Source organism: Falco cherrug, chromosome 10, assembly GCF_023634085.1.
Source record: "Falco cherrug isolate bFalChe1 chromosome 10, bFalChe1.pri, whole genome shotgun sequence".
NCBI lineage: Eukaryota > Metazoa > Chordata > Aves > Falconiformes > Falconidae > Falco > Falco cherrug.
The window spans coordinates 29,176,230-29,195,441 of NC_073706.1; the positions used below are offsets into that span (position 1 = coordinate 29,176,230).

Here is a 19,212-nt window from a genome sequence, read left to right on the forward strand (position 1 = left end):
GTTATGAACTTCCATATTTTTGATTCTGAGAATTTTTTTAATTGCCCAGTGATTATATATTCCACTAGATAATGAGTTATGGTGTATTACTCATAGCATACTTGCAGATACCCTGCATTTGTTTTTGTTTTCTCTCTTTTTTTTTTTTTATTTGGTAGCTCAGAAATATTTCAAGGCTCCAAGAGTCTGCACTGTGCTGACATGCAGTCCACCACTGCCATTAAAGCTATGCTACTTCAGAAAGACTGTGATTCAGTACAGCTCTAAAAAGCCCAAATTTCAGATGCCCATCAACAGAATTTCAGCAGAAAAACGTGCCACAGAGGAAAGCACTAGATACAGCCTTCCCACTCAGTTAAGTAATTCCTCTTCTTGCAAAATACTGCAGCAATGCCGTGTGTCTCTCCTGGCAACCTGAATGAAAGTGCTCTCTGCTGTGTCAGCAGTGAGGGTAGACAGCAGAAATAAGGCCATCGAGAAGGGCCACAGCAAACATTTGTCGTGACAGTGTCAGAATAGCAGATGGGCTTAAGGACACAGGCAACACTAGTGGATTCCAGGTTATTTTGGACTTTGTGACATATTACAATTCCCCTTCTGCCTCTTTTCTATGCTTTAGCGATTAGAAATTACCTGTTTCTCTATTGTTTTCTCCACCACCAAGAGATAATTACCTATCACTTCTCTTACTCTCCTACTATTACCTCTATTCCACAGGCATCAACTTCCTTTTCTATCAGATTGTCTCATTCACACCTAAAGAAATTCGGAAAAAATTTCTCAAATTCTACGCCAGCTGGAAGTATGTTACTTCTGGTTTAGATCTTTGAAATAAGGGCTTTTTTTTTTTTTTCTCTGAAGTGTTTGCTTTCTAAAAAAATCTATACTACCTGATACAGAAAAATATTGCCTTAACCTATAAATGTCTTGTTTTATCATGTACCTTAAAAACTCAGATAGCTTTCATCCCAACCTTCATGCTGACACCTGGCCAACGCACATAGTTTGATCTGCTCCTTCTTTCCAATTTATGCGAACACCACAAAGGTTAAAAGGAACCTGTTACACTGTTCTCCACGTAATAAAAGCTAGTTAGAAGTACTAATCAACAAGTACTCTGTATTTGGTAGTTTGTATATAATGAGTGCTACTCCGTTACACTTGAATTAGAAAGTACAAAACGTTCTTGCTCACTAATAGAACTGCAAGGGATGTACCGCTACAAAGCAAACAGGAAACATTTATTTAAGTTGTAGACAGAGAGTGTCAAAACCCCAAACCCTTAACTGGTAGTAGCAGAAACTTAAGAGAAGGTATTCAGTATGTTTCTGACTTTTTTCAAGTGTTACGCTTTTTTTCATGGGACATTCCCAACAGCTATGAAGTTCCTCAATGCCTCAGAAATTGCATTACACTCAAGTATCTTGGACAAATCATTCTGGCTAGCAGGAGATGACAGTTTGCATTAATCATTTGACAGTAACGCTACTTGGATTCCCACGCTGAGGCTACAGATGTTTGCTGACCTTGGGCAAAAGGGGTGGTGGCCTGCAGGAAACGCAGCGAGGTTCCCAGTCCCGCCCAATCCCTGCCTGGAATATGGGGGTGCCTTTAAGTACGCGTGTCTATGTGTGAACCGAAGCAGGCAGGAAGGGGAAGTACTGCTCCTTTTCTCCTCTTTAAATTAAAAAAAAAAAAAAAAAGAACCACCCAACTTACAATTAAACCTTGAAGCATCAGGATGTGGATGCCCTAGAGGATGTTCTAGGATTTATGTTCCTAAATGGGTTATCGTTTATGGGTGGTGGGATTTTGTTGTACAAAGGTCAGTGCGTGCCGACCCTTGGCACCCACAGGCAGCTCCGGCACCCTCCAGGCAGGCTGGGGTGCCCCCTCCCCCCGCCCGGCTGCTTGGGGTGGGGGTGGGGGTGTGCACCAGCACTTGCTGGCCCGTGACCAGCACTTAAGCACTTTGCTTGTCCCGCAGAACGCAAAGGGCGCCCAGGCGGGGCCTCCCCCGCTCCCCGTAAGGCCAGCGCCGCCCGTGCGAACGGCCCCGGCCCGGCGGCGCTGCCGGTGCCCCCGCGGGACGGGCCCTGCGCCCGGCCTCGGCGGCAGCGTCCGCCGTATCCCGGCAACGCGCGCTGGCGTCACCGAGCCGCGCCGAGCGCCGCCGCGCCTGCGCCGGGAGCCGACGGCCGGGGGTGCGGCCTGGCTGCGGTCCCCGTCGGGCGGCGGCGAGCAGGATGCCGGGGCGCTGGGGTGAGGCTGTTGGCGGGGCCCGCCGGACGCGGCCCGCCGTCACGGCGCCCTGAGGGGCGCGCAGGGCCCCGGGCGGAGGGGGAAGCCGCTGCGGGCGGGCGCCCCGCGCCGGGCCTTGGCTGCCGCGTCCGGCGGGGCGGGGCGGCGCTGCCGGCGGGCCCGGGGAGGCGGCGGGGGCGGGGGCGCGGGCTGCCGCGGCGGGCGGGGCGGGCGTGACGCAGCCGGGGCGCCGGAGCGCGGCCGTTGGGCGCGGTTACGCGGCGCCCTGAGGGCGGGCGGGGCGGCCGGGCCGCGGGGTGCGGCTCTGGGAGGGCCGCGGGCCCTGGCGCACCCCTGACCCGTCGGGTTTGCGTGTTGCTGAGGGGCGTGCGGAAGGGAGCGCTCCCGCAGGCGGCGCGGCGGGGCCCGGGCCTCCGTGGTACAACATCGGGTTGTTAGTTGAGGGGGCTCACGGGGGGGCGTTCTCTCCCTCGGGGGGGGCGGCCGTGCCGCTGCGGGACGCACACCCCGGGAGGGTGAGGGGGTGGTGGGGGGAGGTGGCGCTTCGGGGCTGTCGTCTGGGATGGGCCACCAGGTGCAGGCCTGGACAGGGAGAGGGGCGTCGGAGGGCGGTTTGGAAGGAGAAAAGCAGCTCCGGTGGGAGCACGTACCTGTCTGTCTGAGAACAGACATTGCTCGGTGCTCGACCTTTAAATTGGAAGTCTATTCCTTTGTGTGAAATACCCGAGTAGTTTGAATAATGCCGTGATAAGAACTCACTTCATGTGTGCTGTGTTTCTTTTACCCTGTGGCAAGATCTTGACAGCTGTGAGCCCTGCTCCTGGGCAGGTTGGTGCCCAGATGCAGCTGTACGTACACAGAGGATCAAGTTCTGTTTTTCTGTGATGTCTCTCATAAGGTGTTTGTAATGCACCTGGTATCAAATAATTCCATATTTACATTAAGGTTAATAGTCTGCAATTAGCTTGCCGTTGCAGACCTCTATCTGTGAAAGTCCTGAAACAGTGTGAAACTACTGGTTTACAAGTGATTAGTTACAAGTGATTAATTCTGTACCGACAGAATTAATTTGTATGCTTCTGCTATTTCAAGACAAAAAGCAAAGTAAAGTTTTGGGGGAATGTCAAATGAGAGGCACCAAGGGGAGGAAATGGATGAAGACTCAGAATCAGGTCATAGGGTAGATCGCTATGCATACTTCTAGGGGGAAAGGGTAAGCTTGTAAAGGAAATGGTGAAATAAGTTGAAGTTGGGAGGTTTGAGCAAGTTGGTTCCATAATGGATCCTAAAGTTGAGCATTTTATGCAGATAAGGAGATTTCTAAATTGGTTTATACTGACGTGGATTCCTTGGCTTACTGGTTTAAGAATGCTGTGAGAGTTCTTTTGATCTGCCAATGTCAGTGTGATGTAAGAAAGCTAATTCCTAATGTAATATCTGTGTATAAACACGTATTGATAATTCTTATTTGTAGGCATTCTGACTTTCACATGCACGAATGTTTAGGAAAAACAAAGATCACCATAAATTACCATTGTCATCTCAAGATTTTATTTTCCATTCCATTGGATGTGTTTATATGTGTGTGTTGGAGCTGCTGAAAAATCTGCGTGAAAAATTATCGCTATTTAATATAAATTTGCTATAAGCACAATAATACATTTTTCGTAAGTTGTTAATGCCACATGCCAGTCTCTTCTGAGTGTTCTGCTTTGTTTCTGATTTGACTACTCGTGTTGTGTTACTGTAGAATAATGAGACTGGTTAGTGGGTAGCTAAACAAACTCTTAACCTACAAGAAAATGAGGGAGTAGCCATTCATAAAACACACAAATGTAACTCTCTAAAATATTTTTAGCAGAGACTCTACAAGTGAATGAGAACTTCTTTCTACGGAACTGAGGTGAAGAACTTCACCATGGGTCAGCAAATTTCAAACCATACCCAAACTGTAATTAACAAGTTGCCAGAAAAAGTAGCAAAGCATGCCGCTTTGGTTCAAGAAAGTGGTTTCCTAACATATGAAGAGTTTCTGGGAAGAGTAGCTGAACTTAATGATGTGTAAGCCTTACTTTGTTTCCTTCTATTGTTTTTTTAATGTTTTACAGAGACCTTGTACGCAGTATATTCTCCTGTGCTGGCTAAGCCAGAACTAGCCATCTGGTTTTGAAATGTTTACTGCAGTACTTGAAGTTTCTATAGTGGTTGTAATTACACTTCAAAACCAAAGCCTTACATTTCTCCTTAAATTCACTGTTCTCCAACACTCTTCTTCCAGTAAGTGTTGCTTCTCTCTTAGAAGTTCACAAGAGGCAGGCATTTAGCAGAATCTTCTTAGTGTTACCTGTCTCCCTTACTCTTCCTCCCTCCACCAACCACGTAAAGATGCAATGCTGTTTCCTCTCTGCCCATCACTTTTGGTAGGAAGTAGCAACACAAGCCCTGTAAAGATGGTAGAGCTACGCTAGGAAGGTAGTACCTGAGACAGAACTGTTTGTGACCCTCTCTCCCACCTCTGTGGATGTGCAATGCTGTTCCTCATGCAAGATGAGATGTGCCTTACTATCTGAAACCAAAGCGCATGATAATCCCAAACAAAAGGCTTCGTAAATAAGATTTTTCATAGCCAGCCTTTTGTTTGATTTATCGGTGGTTTTGACTGGATATATTGACTGGATTATTGGTGGTAAAAATAAATTAACAAAAAAACCCCCAGAGTTGGCATTTTTACCCAACATTTCTGATATCAAATGATATGAAGTGGAAACGTGCACACTGAAAAAGGGCTTTTTAATGTGTGTCTTTTGGTAATGTTTGATATTTAACTTTAATGTGAATTCATATTCAGTTTAGAAATTGCCTTGTCAAGTGTCATACTTTTATGAATGACCTTCTAGAACAGATACTTGTTTTCTGGGTAGACACATAAATAGATTTTGAAGAACATTCTTTTACATTTTGCCTGAGAATCTAAGCATATCTCAGTATAATTAACTCCAAAATATCATTATTATTCATTATTTTAAAATTTCTTTGCAGTTTTTGCTTTAGCCTGAATGTAACATAGCTTGCTCTGATTCGTACGGAGCAGACCTTTGTGTCTATGTTCCATTTAAAAAAAAAATACAAACCCCCACAAATTTCAGGGTGACCTGAAGCTTTCACCTGACTGCTGCATTATTAATATATACTAACACAAATACACCTCATCTGCATGTGTTGGTACTTGCATGCTTTTTTTACATACATGGTAAGGAAATAACCTTTTTAGATTGGACCACAATCTAATTTAGATTGTATGATTACTGTAACGAACCATGAAAATATGTATACATTAAAATGTCTATAAAGGACACTTGCTTGCTGATGCTGGATCAAAAGAATTGCACATCATTTCCTGAAAGTTACTGTGCAATTTAAAATGAAATGGACTGTGTATATTTAGTAACATGCTAAGAAGGTTTTACTCTTTAATTTCGTATCTCTGGGCAGTATTGATAAGAGCACATAGGTGAACAACAAATAATACCGGAGTGGCTGAGGCTGCTGATCTTTCCATGTCTAACATATGATGAAAAACACCTGATGTTTCTTTATTTCAGTGCTGCAAAATTGGCATCTGGACAAGACAAACATCTGTTGTTTGAAGTGCAGCCTGGTTCTGATTCTTCTGCTTTCTGGAAGGTGGTTGTTCGGATAATATGCACTAAAGTAAGATTGTTGAAAATTTTTATTTGGTGGGGGCTTTTTTTACAGATATCTGAGGACTGTCACTTTTACTGGTAAAATCCAACACCTCCCACAGACATTTTGAGTATATATTTTGATATGGATGATGTATTCAAGGATACTATTTGAGATAAATTAAGTCTAAATTCTAAGTTTCTGCAAAAAGTGGGTTAATAGAAACATTTTCACAACTAAGTTTAAAGGAATTGTATCTGCCAATGTTGTGCTTACGGTCCATTAGTTACAAATTCAGATCGGTGAGGGCAAGTCATGGTCATCGAATAGTACAACAAACTATATGGGAACTATATAGTTTGGTAGTAGTAGAAGTTGGTCAGCAAGTCCAAGCATTATTAGTTGAGCTAGTTTAACTGTATATATTCTGATTCCTTAGAAAACCAATGTGGAAGTTAAATGTTTAGCTTAGTTTGAAGACCATGACAAAACTTACTAAGTTTGATCTTTCTGATTAGGAGATTTTTGCCCTCTGTGTCCTGTCATGTGACATCCTTACATGGTCCTGAATCCACTAAACAATCTTAACATGCAGTTTAAACCAAATCAACTCTCAAACTGTTAGAAACTAACAAAACTACAAACTGTTTGAAACTAACAGTTTGTCATTTTCGGTTTGCTCTTAGTTTTCACTAAGGCAGTCACCATTGTTGACTATATTAGGTTCAAATGTGAAATGACTGGTAATTCTGTTCTTTGTTCTAACTTTATCCCAGTTTTTTAAGTCCCTACTCACAACTTAATCCATATGAGGAGTAATGGTAGTTGTCTTTCCCTAAAGATGTAGTCCTAACTGTGGTATTCCTCATGATGAAATGGCTGGGTTGGCAGGTCTTAACCCTTGCTGAATCAGACTGCAATTTGCTGACATAGTGGTGGACACTTAGGAAGGTGGCTACTACCATGAGAATTGCAGTGCATTAAGAGAAGTTTGAGCAATGTCAAGTAAAAAACTGATATCTAATTGTAAACAATTCTTTTGTCTTAAGATAAATAAAACAAGTGGCATTGTGGAAGCTTCCAGAATCTTGAACTTATATCAGTTCATTCAACTTTATAAAGACATCACCAGTCAAGCAGCAGGAGTTCTTGCGCAGAGTGGTACTTCTGAAGAAGCTGCTGAGAGTTTGATGTCTGTGTCATCCTGTCAGGCCAGCTTGTGGATGGGAAGGTATTTTGATATACTCTAGCCTCTGACTCCAGTTACAACATAAATATTTGGAAGTTGTGTGTAAAACCTGAACTACAAAGGTCTAGTGATCAGAACTGCATGCTCTTGGCAGATGCAGACTTTGTAGCATCGCAAACATGAGTAGCACGCCTTGTACCAAGAGAGCTGTACCGTGCTTGGGTGAAATTCTATTGGTGCTATCATACGTTAGCTTTGGAACAGTCACTTTAATGATCAGTTCTAATATAAACATGGTATATGTTGAATCTCCTGGATAAGGAAGCAGGAGGAAATGGAGTCAGCTGCAGCTACAAATCTAGGGGTTTTGACAGTGTTTGTTTAAACAGATTTTGTTATTGTTCCACTTAAACTTTCTCTTCCTCTTTTACATTTTGGCATGTGGAAGTTCCCATCTGTTGCCACTAGAAACTCATCAATTACAGTAATAATTTAACTTGTAAGACTGGAAAAATGTGAACTGTCTCACACGTGTTGACATCCTGCTTTGTTAACTAGAGGAAAAGTAAAAAACTAAGGTCAACACCTGCAATAACTTCAGTTCAAACTGAATGTAACAGCAAGAAGCTTGTCAGCCTTTCCCTGTGTGGAAATGTTGCTACCAGTAATTCGTTATTTTTTAACTTGCTGAATTAGTTCAGAGTTCTAACTCAGTTTTAAGTGAGGTAGAGATAGGTTTTACAAGAAAAAGTAATAAATGGTGTAGTTCTCTGTATCTAGCAGTGAGGAGCTGGTCAGCTCTGTTGTCATTCTACTGATAGAGCCCACTGGGTTTTTTTAAGTCAGTGGTTTGCAGAATGTGTTCTTTCCATTTAATTTCCTGTTTCTCTTGTTTGGGAACAAATAATTTTAAATTATTGGCTTTTCTGTGTTAATAAAATGCTAAATTCGGTAGCAAATTTTGGGCATGTTTGGGAAAGTGTATTTTCCTACTCTTTTTCAAAGATATACGGTTATACTAGAATACATGTATGTCTGGAAATGGGCTTTTACTTCGAACAAACAAGCCAAGAAAAAAAACCCACCCAGCAAAACAGCTTCATATATTGTTAAAGTAATTGTGTAGATATAAGGTTTCCTAGATGGGTTTCTTTTTCGCTTTTCAATCTTTAAGGTGGGGGAGGTGAGCATCCTTCGTGTTTGTAAACTTAATTGCTGTTGCAATGCAGTGATGAGTAACGACTTTTCTAATATGCTGGTAATACGCTGGAACTTAGTGAGCTTACCTTATCCAAGGTTTTCAAGTTATAAGGAAAATAGAGGCTGAAGCACCTTCAGGTGTTTTACCTGAGGAAGTCTTCTGTTTGTTTTTCTGTGATATCCTCCCGTTTGCTTAAATTCTTTACACCTTTAGACATTTTTCAGTGTTGCAAGAGCTAGCCGTCACTGCACAAATATAGCAAATGTTATCTGTTTCATTCTTTTTCTTATCTTAACTTCTACCAGAATAATACCCAATTTCTCTAGAATATCCACTTCCTATTCAGAGCATACCAAAATAAACCAAAAATGTGGTTTATGCTTTCTGATAATGGAGACAGGCATTTCCTTAGTTTGTCACTCCTGTATTTTACCATTTCTTCAGAAACTTAGTCCACTGGCTAAATCTTGATTTCCAGAAACTTTATAAACAGGGTGTCTATTTTAAGTTTAACTGCTTGTATATACACCAGTAAATCTCAAAAAATGAAGTGTTATCAAAGGTTAGTACTGAGAGTTGCGTGGGGGAGGGAAATGAAAGGGAGCAAGTCCAAAGAACCTAGTGAGCTAATCAAAAGATAGATCTTTTTGGAAATGGTTGTCCTCATTGTATGTGAATCACCATCTAATTCTACAAAAAAATCTCGTAGTCTTCTAAAGTAACTTCTCAAAAAGCAAATTGAAAAGGAACCCCCTAGGACCGACTGAAGAATAACCAAAAGCATGTTAATTGCTGTCCCTTAGCTGGCTAATCTGTGTAGTTAAAACTCCCAAGATGCCTAAGCAGAAGTGGTTTGGTCCATGGTCATTCCAGTGGACTGTCTCCTGAATGCCATTCTTTCTAGAATGCTACCTCTGTGCCCCAAGTCACAGAAGGGATTCCTAAATCGGGGGTTTTGGAAAACCTGAAAATTTCAGAGCACTTACTTGGCTGTCTTGGAAGTGAGCTGTGACTATTAAATTCAAACACAAAAAAAACCCTCAGAAAAATTAAACAAAAAAGGAACCCTAGGGGGTTGAAGCAAGGACAGGTAGCCTGGGAGGAATACAGAGTAATTGTCCGAGCAGCCAGGGACCAGGTCAGGAAAGCTAAAGCTGATAGAATTGAAGCTGGTCAGGGACATCAAGGCAGAAAGAAAAGCTGCTATAGGTACATCAGTGATAAAAGGAAGGCCAGGGAAAACGTGGTCTCTCTCCAGAAGGAAACGGGAGACCTGGTTACCTGGGACATGGAGAAGGCTGAGGTACTCTGTGATTTTGCCTTGGTCTTTATGGGCAGGTGCTCCAGCCACACCGCCCAAGTTGCAGAAGGCAAAGGCAGGGACTGAGAGAGTGAAGAATCACTCACTGTAGCAGTTAAGGTTTGAGACCATCTGAGGAACCTGAAGCTGCACAAGTCCGTGGGACCTGATGAGATGCACCTGAGAAGTCACGGCAGTCTGGTGAAACTCCCACTGACTGGAAAAGGGGAAACATAGCTCCTGTTTTTTATAAAGGGAGATAAGGAAGACCTGGGAAACTACAGGCTGGTCAGTCTTGCCTGTGTGTCCAGCAAAATCATGGAGCAGATCCTCCTGGAAACTGTGCTAAGGCACATGGAAAATAAGGAGGTGGTTGGTGACAGCCAACATGGCTTCACTAAGGGCAAATCGTGCCTGACAAATATGGTGGCCTTCTACAACAGGGTTACAGTGTTGGGGGATGAGGGAAGAGCAGCTGCTGTTATCTGCCTTGGACTTGGGCAAAGCATTTGACCCTGTCCGACATGACATCCTTGTCTCTAAACTGGAGAGACATGGGTTCGATGGATGGGCCACTTGGCGGATAAGGAGTTGGCTGGGTGGTTGCACTCAGAGTTGCAAGGGAAACAGGTGATGAGTGCTGTTCCTCAGGGATCCATATAGGAACCAAGACTGTCTGACATCTTTGTCAGTGTCATGGACGCTGGGGTTGAGGCACCCTCAGCAAGTTCGCTGAAGGCACCAAGCTGCGTGGTGCAGCTGACACGCTGGAGGGAAGGGATGCCATCCAGAGGGACCTTGACAGGCCGGAGTGGTGGGCCCGTGCAAACCCCATGGAGTTCAAGCAGGGCCAAGTGCAAGGTCCTGTATGTGGGTCAGGGCAATCCCAAGCACAAACACAGGCTGGGCAGAGAATGGCCTGAGAGCAGCCCTGAGGAGAAGGACTTGGGCCTGTTGGTGGGTGAGAAGCTCAACATGGCCCAGCAATGTGCGCTTGCAGCCCCAGAAAGCCAGCCCTGTCCCGGACTGCGTCGAAAGAAGCGAGGCCAGCAGAGTGAGGGAGGTGATTGTCCCCCTCTGCTCTGGTGAGACACCCACGCCCGGAGAGCTGTGTTCAGCTCTGGGCCCCCAACATACGAAGGATGTGGATGTGTTGGAGTGAGTCCAGATGAGACCATGAAGGTGACCAGAGGGCTGGAGCACCTCTCCTATGAAGATGGGCTGGGAGAGCTGGTGTTGTTCAGCCTGGAGAAAAGGCAGCTCTGGGGAGACCTTACAGCCGCCTTCCAGCACCTAAAGGGGGCCTCCAAGAAAGCTGGAGAGGTGAAGGGCATGTAGTGATAGGACAAGGGGGAATGGCTTTAAGCTGAAAGGGGGCAGGTTTAGATTAGGGGTTAGGAAGAAATTCTTCACTGTTGAGGGTGGTGAGACACTGGCCCAGGCTGCCCAGAGCAGCTGTGGGTGCCCCATCCCTGGCAGTGTCCAAGGCCAGGCTGGACGGGGCTGGGGGCAACCTGGGCTGGTGGGAGGTGTCCCCACCTGTGGTAGGGTGGTTGGATCCAGATGATCTTTAAGGTCTCTTCCAATCCAAACCTTTCTATGATTCTATGAAAATAAGGGAACTTTACATGCCTAGTTAGGTCAGTGAAAACTGAGGATTCACTATGTTTTCGTACTTGAGAAGGTAATGCAAATACGTTAGGACCTTTAGATACAAATATATATTATTTGTGGGAAAAAAAAGAAGACAAATAAAATTAAAACGTCTGTCCCAGGAAGTGATCTAACTCCCCAACCCCACTCCCAACAAGAACACCTAGAAGCTTAACTGGCAAAGCTGTAGTAATGGTCAACTTGAGAGAGTCCTAATTTGAAGGAACAATCATGAGGGGTGAATTGGAAGGTAAAATCGGCCTTTTCAATTTAATGAGCAGTTTAGCTTTTGGCATTTTGATGGTGTGTGAAATTAGTGGACATGCATTCTAGTAGTGATCCTTTTGACATGCACATTTTTATCTGGGATATAAGCTAGTACGCAGAAATTGGACAGAGATCATTACGGAGTAGTTCAGCTTGACAGCTCTGTGAAAGGAAGGCAGATTCTTCTGCATTTAAAGTAAACAGTGTTTCTGTTGTTTTGCAAAGTCGTGTGACAACTTCTCACACTTCTCTTGTTGATAATGAACAAGGATTTGCATAACCCTCTGCAACACAAAAGCACCACATGGCAAAAAATAAATGCATATTCTAACTTAGTTTAGTTCATCTACTGCGGTTTGTGGGTAGCTTGAGGCTGTGTCTGCTGACGTATGCTGAGATGATTTAACTAGTCCATTCAAAAAATCACATGTTCCCTGCAGGTCAGTACAGGTGTTCTTTTCTGTCCATCACTAATTATTAAGAAAAAATGTAGGAACTGTTGTAGTTGCTAGGACACAAATACAAACCTTACTAGTTACCTGGGAGAAAATACTCTCTTCTCTTCTGCAGGGTTAAACAGTTGACAGATGAAGAGGAATGTTGCATCTGCATGGATGGACGTGCTGATTTAATCTTGCCATGTGCTCACAGTTTCTGCCAGAAATGCATTGATAAATGGTAATACATTTTAAAGGATATTCATTATTTTATAGTATGTGCTGGTTATCAGAGATGCTTCAGTTTGGTCTGACAGATTCCTTATTTCCCATATAATTTAATATCTGAAGGTATTTGCAAGCTAATGTACATATGATACATAACAAGCTTAAGTAAAATCTGATTGTAGCAGAAGGAAATGGCTTCAGAATTCGTAAACATCTTATGAACATTTTATTTTGGAAAAAGAGATGTGAAAGTGCTTTTCAGCATTTGTTTTATAATTTCTTTTTATTCTTGTAAAACTACATTATTGTATTGCTGTTCGAAAACTAGAGAAGACAGGGTATATGATGATGCTGGCACATTATGCTTCACAAAATCTCATTAAAAGCTTCTTTTTAAGAAAAGAATCAATAGTTTGTAAGACTACGCAAATATGAAGGCGAGTTGCACTATCTTAGCACTTATTTGGGAAATAACTATCAGAGGGATTTTTTCCGTGTATTATACTTTCACTTGAAATAAATAGCATACCATCTGCTATTTTAAATATATAGGCTTTTCTGGGGAAGGATTTCTTCTCAATAGCAATGCCTTCAAATTTATGTATAATCTGTACCTTACAATATATGTTCAGCTTCACAGTAAAGTGAACAGGTTTTCAGCTTCTGCATCTGTCTGATACACCAGTTGTTGGAAAAGAGAGAAAAATTGTTTTGTGGAGGAGCGTAGCTCTTATCCAACCGTGCAGAAGACCTACAAGGATTAGGCAGGTGTTCTGGCAATCTTTCTTTAGGTGATACAGATATTCTCAGTTAAAAGGCTTTTTTTGACTAGTTAATGCAAATTATTTTACACTGAAGTCACATCATTTGTGAGCAAGAATTTTGTTTTGTGACTTTTTCAAAAGCTTATCAAAGAAGTTACTCTTACAATGGTATGCTCCCACAAGGAAAAAAATTGTAAAAGTCACTGGATCTCAGAGTACAACTAGGCATCTCTTTTCTGGGAAAATATTTTAACATCTGTCAGCAATGCAGGGTCTTAGTTTAGCAGCTGTGGTGGAGAGCAGATTATATTCTACTTTGACTAATGAAGCAACTGAACTCAGTAACTTAAGTTCCAGTTATACCATTCTTTTTTTGTTATTAAATTGTTAAGGTTAATTTCTTAACCTAGGCATGTAACAGGCTCCCAGCTTAGAAGTGTAATTGTTTGGGACTCCTGAGTGAGTTGGTGGAGGGGAATAGGACCCTGAGGGACCAATTCTAAATTTCAGTGGGCTGACTGACCCAAGAAAAGGGTTCCTTTTTCTCTTTATGTAGGAAGTTTATGGGGACTGATTTCTGAAGTAGCTCAGCTGAATACCTAAAGATAGGAAGAAGTAATTTAGACCGTGAATTTCCATTTAAACTTTCTGGTCAGGAAGCTCAATGCTTTTTGTTGATTATGAGGAACATGACTTCAAATTTATCACTCAAAGAATGGAGCTATGTTCAGAATTGTTGGCCAGTCTTCCTCACAAAGAAAAAGTTTTTAAACAAACAAAATACACAGGTGGTCTAATCCAGTTAACCTGATCATTCTTGAAGTTCTCCCTGGGTTGTGGCTTTGATTTTCGTTGGGGTTTTTTGGCTTTTTTTGGCCAGAAAGAGACCGTCAGTGAAAAGTACTCATTTCTCTGGCTTCCTAACAGGAGCGATCGTCACAGAAGCTGTCCTGTCTGCCGTCGGCAAGTGACTGGGGCAGGTGATTCTTGGGTGGTCTCAGATGCACCTACAGAAGACGATATCGCTACTTACATACTTAACATGGTAGATGAGGTGGGCCAGCCTCACAGACCCTGACACTAGCCCAACAAGCTGACAATAGCAGAAGCACTTGGAGCTTTTGTTTTCACGAACGTTTGTTTTTACCTCTCGTTGCTGTTCTTCCACAGTTTGTCTTTCACTTCTTGGCTGCTGTGAATCTGCGCTGCTCTTTTCGAACAGGGTTTATGAGCCAGTGTATGTGTGCGCAGTCCTAATTATTAACCTGTGCTTTCAGTAAACTTTGATCATTAACAAAGTTTATTTTAACAACTTTTGAGATAATGAATGGCTCGACTACTAGATGAAACAATTTGTAACAGCACAACTATAACTGCTAACTGCTGTTTGAGTATCACAGGGTGCCGCTGCAGAAGATGAGCCACGTCAGATGGCTTGACCTCACAGTTCTTATCCTTAAAACAGTCCCTTTAGTTTCATGACAAATGTGAATAAAGATGAGTTAACACTAATGGTTATTAATTAGAAATTTTACTGCTGGAACTTGAAGATGTCCCACTGCCTGTTCTTCAGTAGCCAGTTATTGCTGCTTTTAGTGCTTAAGGTAATGGTTTCAATCTGATCTCTTAGGAGTTTTAGTGTTATTTTAAACCTGTTTTGGAGAGTGTAGGCAGCTCTATTAAATGTACTTGTGCACTTCCCTTTATTCTTCTAACAAGATTATCTCCTAGAATATTTTTTTAAATATGATAATTAGCATAGTCTTATTAGCTTGGAAACATTAAACAGTTTTATACACAATCCTAAAAAAAGTATATCAGTTTATAGTTTTTTGATCAAAACCAGCCAAAATTATTTGTAAGCATTAGGCATATCTGAAGAGAATGCCTTTATTTGAATCAGCAGTTAAGGTGTAGTTTAGTCTGATGCTGTGGTTTTATCTGCTTCTGGTGAATTTTTGAAGTGATGAAATCAGAGGTACAAGGTATACTAAGAGTTATGAGGTAATAAGGTAATAATCTAAGTAAGGGTGCTGTCTTTTATATCTACAAGTGCAATATGCTTTTATGTAGCAGAGAGAAACTTTAACAATAATGTTGCTTGAGCGAGATGTGCATGTGACAACTTGGGAAAAGGGATATCACAACTGGAGTGCAACAGTGTTTCTATGTCTGGCGGAGTGAAATCTTTCAAGACCTGAGTTTAGACAGTCTAAAATAAATTGTTAGTATTCAGAAAACCCATCTTAAGCCTCTTTTGCTTACATAGTGTTATGGAAGTCAACTGCTATTGTAGAGAATTAATGATTTTTTAATACATATTAACAAATACTACTATTTTAACTTGAGGCAGTTGAGTGAGAAATACTCACGTGTAGCATTTGAGGGAATGTCAGCATAAATCGCGCTTACAGTAAGACTGCATTTTTAATTACTGTACCCGTTAAGAATTGATGATGCCATAAGGCTAAGGCCTTTTATCACAGATTGGTTCTGAACTAAAAGGTGCGTGCACATGTAGATATGCACATTTGGGTTATTTTCCTTAATTGGCTACAAAGTAATATAATTAGGTTGGGGACTAGATCTTGGGAATTTGTCTATTATACTTCTGTTTGTTAAGGAACGTGCATAACACACAGCACCCATGTAGGCTTGGCTTGTGGCATAGTTGTCAAATTTAGCATAGACATTCAGACAGGTAAGCAACGTACTCTTCTTGTGTGTATCACCTACAAGCCATTATGGCTTAGTGTGTAAATCTGTATGTAACTACTGAAAAATCCACTTATGAATGTATATAGCTTAGAACTAATTTTTTCCCTTTGTTAATTCTTTGATATCAATGAGGTATTCTTCAGAAAATGTGTGGACTGGTTGGTTGCATAAGGGCAGTTGTTATTTGGACAGAAAATTGTTAATGGTCAGGGATTTTCCACTAAAATATTTGCAAATATTCCTAGTCAAACATCAGTTTGGTTTCTTTTTGGGTTTTGAGCTTGCATTAGTCCATGTTCAGAACTTTAAAATTACCTTTGAATTTTTTAAACTTTTTATATCACTGGAACAGAAAGAGCATCTAAATTAAAGCTTCAAGCTAACTTTATTTTTCAAATATTTCAGGAATTATACTTCTGAACTGAGATTTTATAAGTTGATTTTCTGCTAAGAACTTACATGAACTTCTTAAAATGTAATTTTGTAATGATGCAAACAGGTTGCTAATTGCAGCATAATGACACTTGCAATTACGATATAAACTAATGCAAAAATTATTTAAATAGTGAAAAGTAAACTTTGTATTCTGTACAGCTTTTTTAATTAAGTTGCTGTAATTCACACTGCTGTGATGTAGTTACTGTAACGTGTGCCTTGTAAAATATATGTACTGTACGTTATGTGGGATGATAGATATATTAACACTGAAAAACTAGTAATTTGATACTGGTTGGTATTACCTACTCTGACTTTTGGAAATTCAGTTTTGGAAAAGGAATTGCTTTGGCAGGGACATGGTGATGGGTTCCAGAAGGTAGACCTTGAAAATGTGAATTGCTGCGAATAGCTGTTGGTGGGGGGGCATTAGAACAAACTAAACTTCCTTGTGTAAGTGAAGATTTCTTACAGGTTTAATGTGAAATTGTAATTTAAATGCTATAGGTTGTATTAATAGCTAAGGACATTCCAGTATATTAAACTTTGTGTATGAATTGTGCAATAAAGTTACTTTGGAAGAAATGTCGATGTTGTTTTAAGTATAAGGAATCTCTTGGCTTAGATACCACAGAAGTCTGAAAACTGAATTTTAATCTGTATACGATTCCATTGTACAGGTGCTGTGGTTAAAAGGATGCCATGTGAGTCAGATGTCTCCTAAACTTTGAAGTGTGGTATTAACAAGGTAGCGTAAATGCAGCCCTGCAAAAAGGACTCAGTCTGATTCTTCTCTTTTTCTTGTCAAAACAAGTAACAATAAAAGACAATATTGAGGAGCAGGTTTCCTTTGGAAAAGGATTTTTTTCTATTTATTTATTTATTTATTCCAGAGAAGAGTGATTTGCTTTTTCCCCCCAAGTTATTCCATCATGTTTCTACTAGTATTTTAAAGCTTAAGTATGGTATGGTTTGAAGTATTCTTTCTTCTCCTGATTTTCCCTGTTTTTCAGTAAGAATTGAAGTAATTAACCCAACTGTTTCCTCTGTCTGGTTACTTGGTTTATCTTTTTTGATCTTTCAAAGCCAATTGAGAAATGGGAGAGGAATGAATTAACAGATCAGGAAGTTAAAACCAGAGAACCTACCAGCTGACAGACACACTAGACGGTGGGTATACTTGAGGAATTAACAAAAACTTGTATTTCCTAGGTTTCAAGTTTAGACACCATATTAATGTAATGTGCACAGTTTTGGTTTTAGTGGGAAATGGCATTATTTACCTTAAATACCTTTCCCTTTCCTTTAAAGACAGTTCTGTATGTGATGGTAAAGGTTTTCCAATCCATACTCATTCCAGTTCTGGAAATGCAAGGCAAGCAGTGAGATCTCTGTGCTGTAGGTTTGAACTGGACTCGTGAATTCTGCCCCTCCACAGATGTGTGTGCCAAATGCATGATTTTTAGGAGGAGCATCTTAACGGTGCTTTGTGTCCCCCCCTGAACCCTCGAACAGTAGCTTCCTCAGGGAGCCTTAGAGATGCTTGACGTAAGTGGGAGCTCTATGTTAACCTGTCTGGCCTTAACGCTGCATTTACACAATTCTTTTAATTTTGTACCCACTAAGTACACGTGCTCTGCAATAGAATTAATTGTATTGTGACTCATATTACAGTAGTTATTTTTTCTGTTGTTAAACCATTCTTGAAGATACCATAATGTTTTATCCTCACCTGTTTTAAGTGGGTTAATGGAATTCTGCTTTCTTGTGTGTCTTAAAAATCGGTTATTTCAAAACTGAATTTTTTTCAATTGTCACTTCTTCAGATGTTTGGTACTAAGGTCTAGAATCTGTCATACAGCAGCATACTGTAAAGACCGAACATTCATTTTCTGTTGCTGTGTGTAGCTGAAGTGAACTGGGTGTGTGTCTCTGAGGGGTCTGACAGCACATTTGACTTTTGTATCAGAGCTGTCAAGATGCTAATTAACAGGTGATTGCTTACCTCACTAACCTAACTATCAAGGTTAAAATATTAAAAGCTGGGTATGGGGTTTGTAGGCCTGAAATTTAGTAAAAATTTACCAGTTTTGTGAAGTTGGATAGAGCTTTGCCCGGTGTGAGTCTGGAATGAAGAATGCTGTCCAACAGGTAATTAAATGAGCACTCTTCTTTGGTTCAAAGTGCTATTTAAACATACAAGGTGTTCTTAGGAATTAAGCCTAACCCAGTCAGAAGCCTGCCCTTCTGGAATTTGATTATTCATGGAGCAAGGTAGGGTTTTGATACAACAGTCTGCACTTCCATGCTAGTGTGATTCCAACCAACTTCAACAGACCTTAAAAAAAACCATTTTTTTTATGTGACATGGTACCCCTTCGTCATAGTTAATGATTAATGGATTAGCAGTGTTGGTGCCTCACTATTGTATATACTACTGTCTGTGCTGCATAACGTTGGTATTTAGTGCTTTGAGAGGTCTGGGGAGAAGTACGCACTGTTCAGTTACAGGTGAATCTTTGCTCTTGTGCTTCACGAGTGCTGCTTGTGTACAGAAAAAAAGGGTTTGTATAAAGAGAGAGAGACGCATTTTAATCTTCATCTAAAAAACTTTATTACATTTCCTATGTAGAAAGTAATTTGTGTTAAACTTTTTTCTCCTCAGAAGTCATCTCTGGCTGTAGCAGAATGTCTATGTTGATATGAACTATTTATTTCCATTGGTCACTTGTTGGCAGCTTAGCTGTGTTTCGTCAGATAAAGCTGTGCTGTTGTTTTAACTGGGAGTGCTGGAACTGCTTTCCTCCTCCCAAATTCAGGTGGTTTGACTCTGTTTCATGTCAAGATGAGGCCTGGGGATCAGGAAGAGGTGCCGCGTGCCCTGCCCTGATGCCCAGTTTGGATGAGCAGGGAACCAGGGCATGGAGAGCCAGTGGGGGCAACCCTGCAATAGTTTCACTTCAGGACTTGGTGGCAGGTCTTCCCTTGGCACAAACCAAACCGCTGGTTTTCAGTAACACTAAGCTGCTTTAAGTCAGCTAAGCTTTTAGCTCCTTCTCCTAAATATTGCCGCT

General features: G+C 41.4%; 2 protein-coding genes across 6 annotated transcripts in view; both read left to right on the forward strand.

The window, feature by feature from the left end:
• The window catches only part of LYVE1 (lymphatic vessel endothelial hyaluronan receptor 1), a 29,138-nt gene extending 12,161 nt beyond the window's left edge, over nucleotides 1-16,977 (forward strand). The window contains exons 7-11 of one of the 3 annotated variants that reach the window (XR_008734227.1): nucleotides 159-2,262; nucleotides 4,371-4,539; nucleotides 5,865-5,973; nucleotides 12,127-12,234; nucleotides 16,819-16,977. The gene's annotated coding sequence lies outside the window, so the exon portion shown is untranslated. The remainder of the gene's footprint in view (nucleotides 1-158; nucleotides 2,263-4,370; nucleotides 4,540-5,864; nucleotides 5,974-12,126; nucleotides 12,235-16,818) is intronic. The other 2 variants (XR_008734229.1, XR_008734228.1) reach the window with 2 other exon arrangements.
• RNF141 (ring finger protein 141) lies at nucleotides 2,162-16,723 on the forward strand. Of its 3 annotated transcripts, none has more exons than XM_055722735.1 (6): nucleotides 2,162-2,262; nucleotides 4,121-4,323; nucleotides 5,865-5,973; nucleotides 6,996-7,177; nucleotides 12,127-12,234; nucleotides 13,913-16,723. In XM_055722735.1, the coding sequence occupies exons 2-6, from the start codon at nucleotides 4,139-4,141 to the stop codon at nucleotides 14,061-14,063; spliced, it is 735 nt and encodes a 244-aa protein (XP_055578710.1). In that variant the 5' UTR covers nucleotides 2,162-2,262; nucleotides 4,121-4,138; the 3' UTR covers nucleotides 14,064-16,723. The 3 variants fall into 3 exon arrangements, with proteins under 3 accessions (XP_055578710.1, XP_055578711.1, XP_055578712.1); XM_055722736.1 differs by having other exon boundaries at nucleotides 2,163-2,262; nucleotides 4,124-4,323; XM_055722737.1 differs by lacking the exon at nucleotides 2,162-2,262 and adding an exon at nucleotides 2,563-2,695.
• Nucleotides 16,978-19,212: the final 2,235 nt, after the last annotated feature.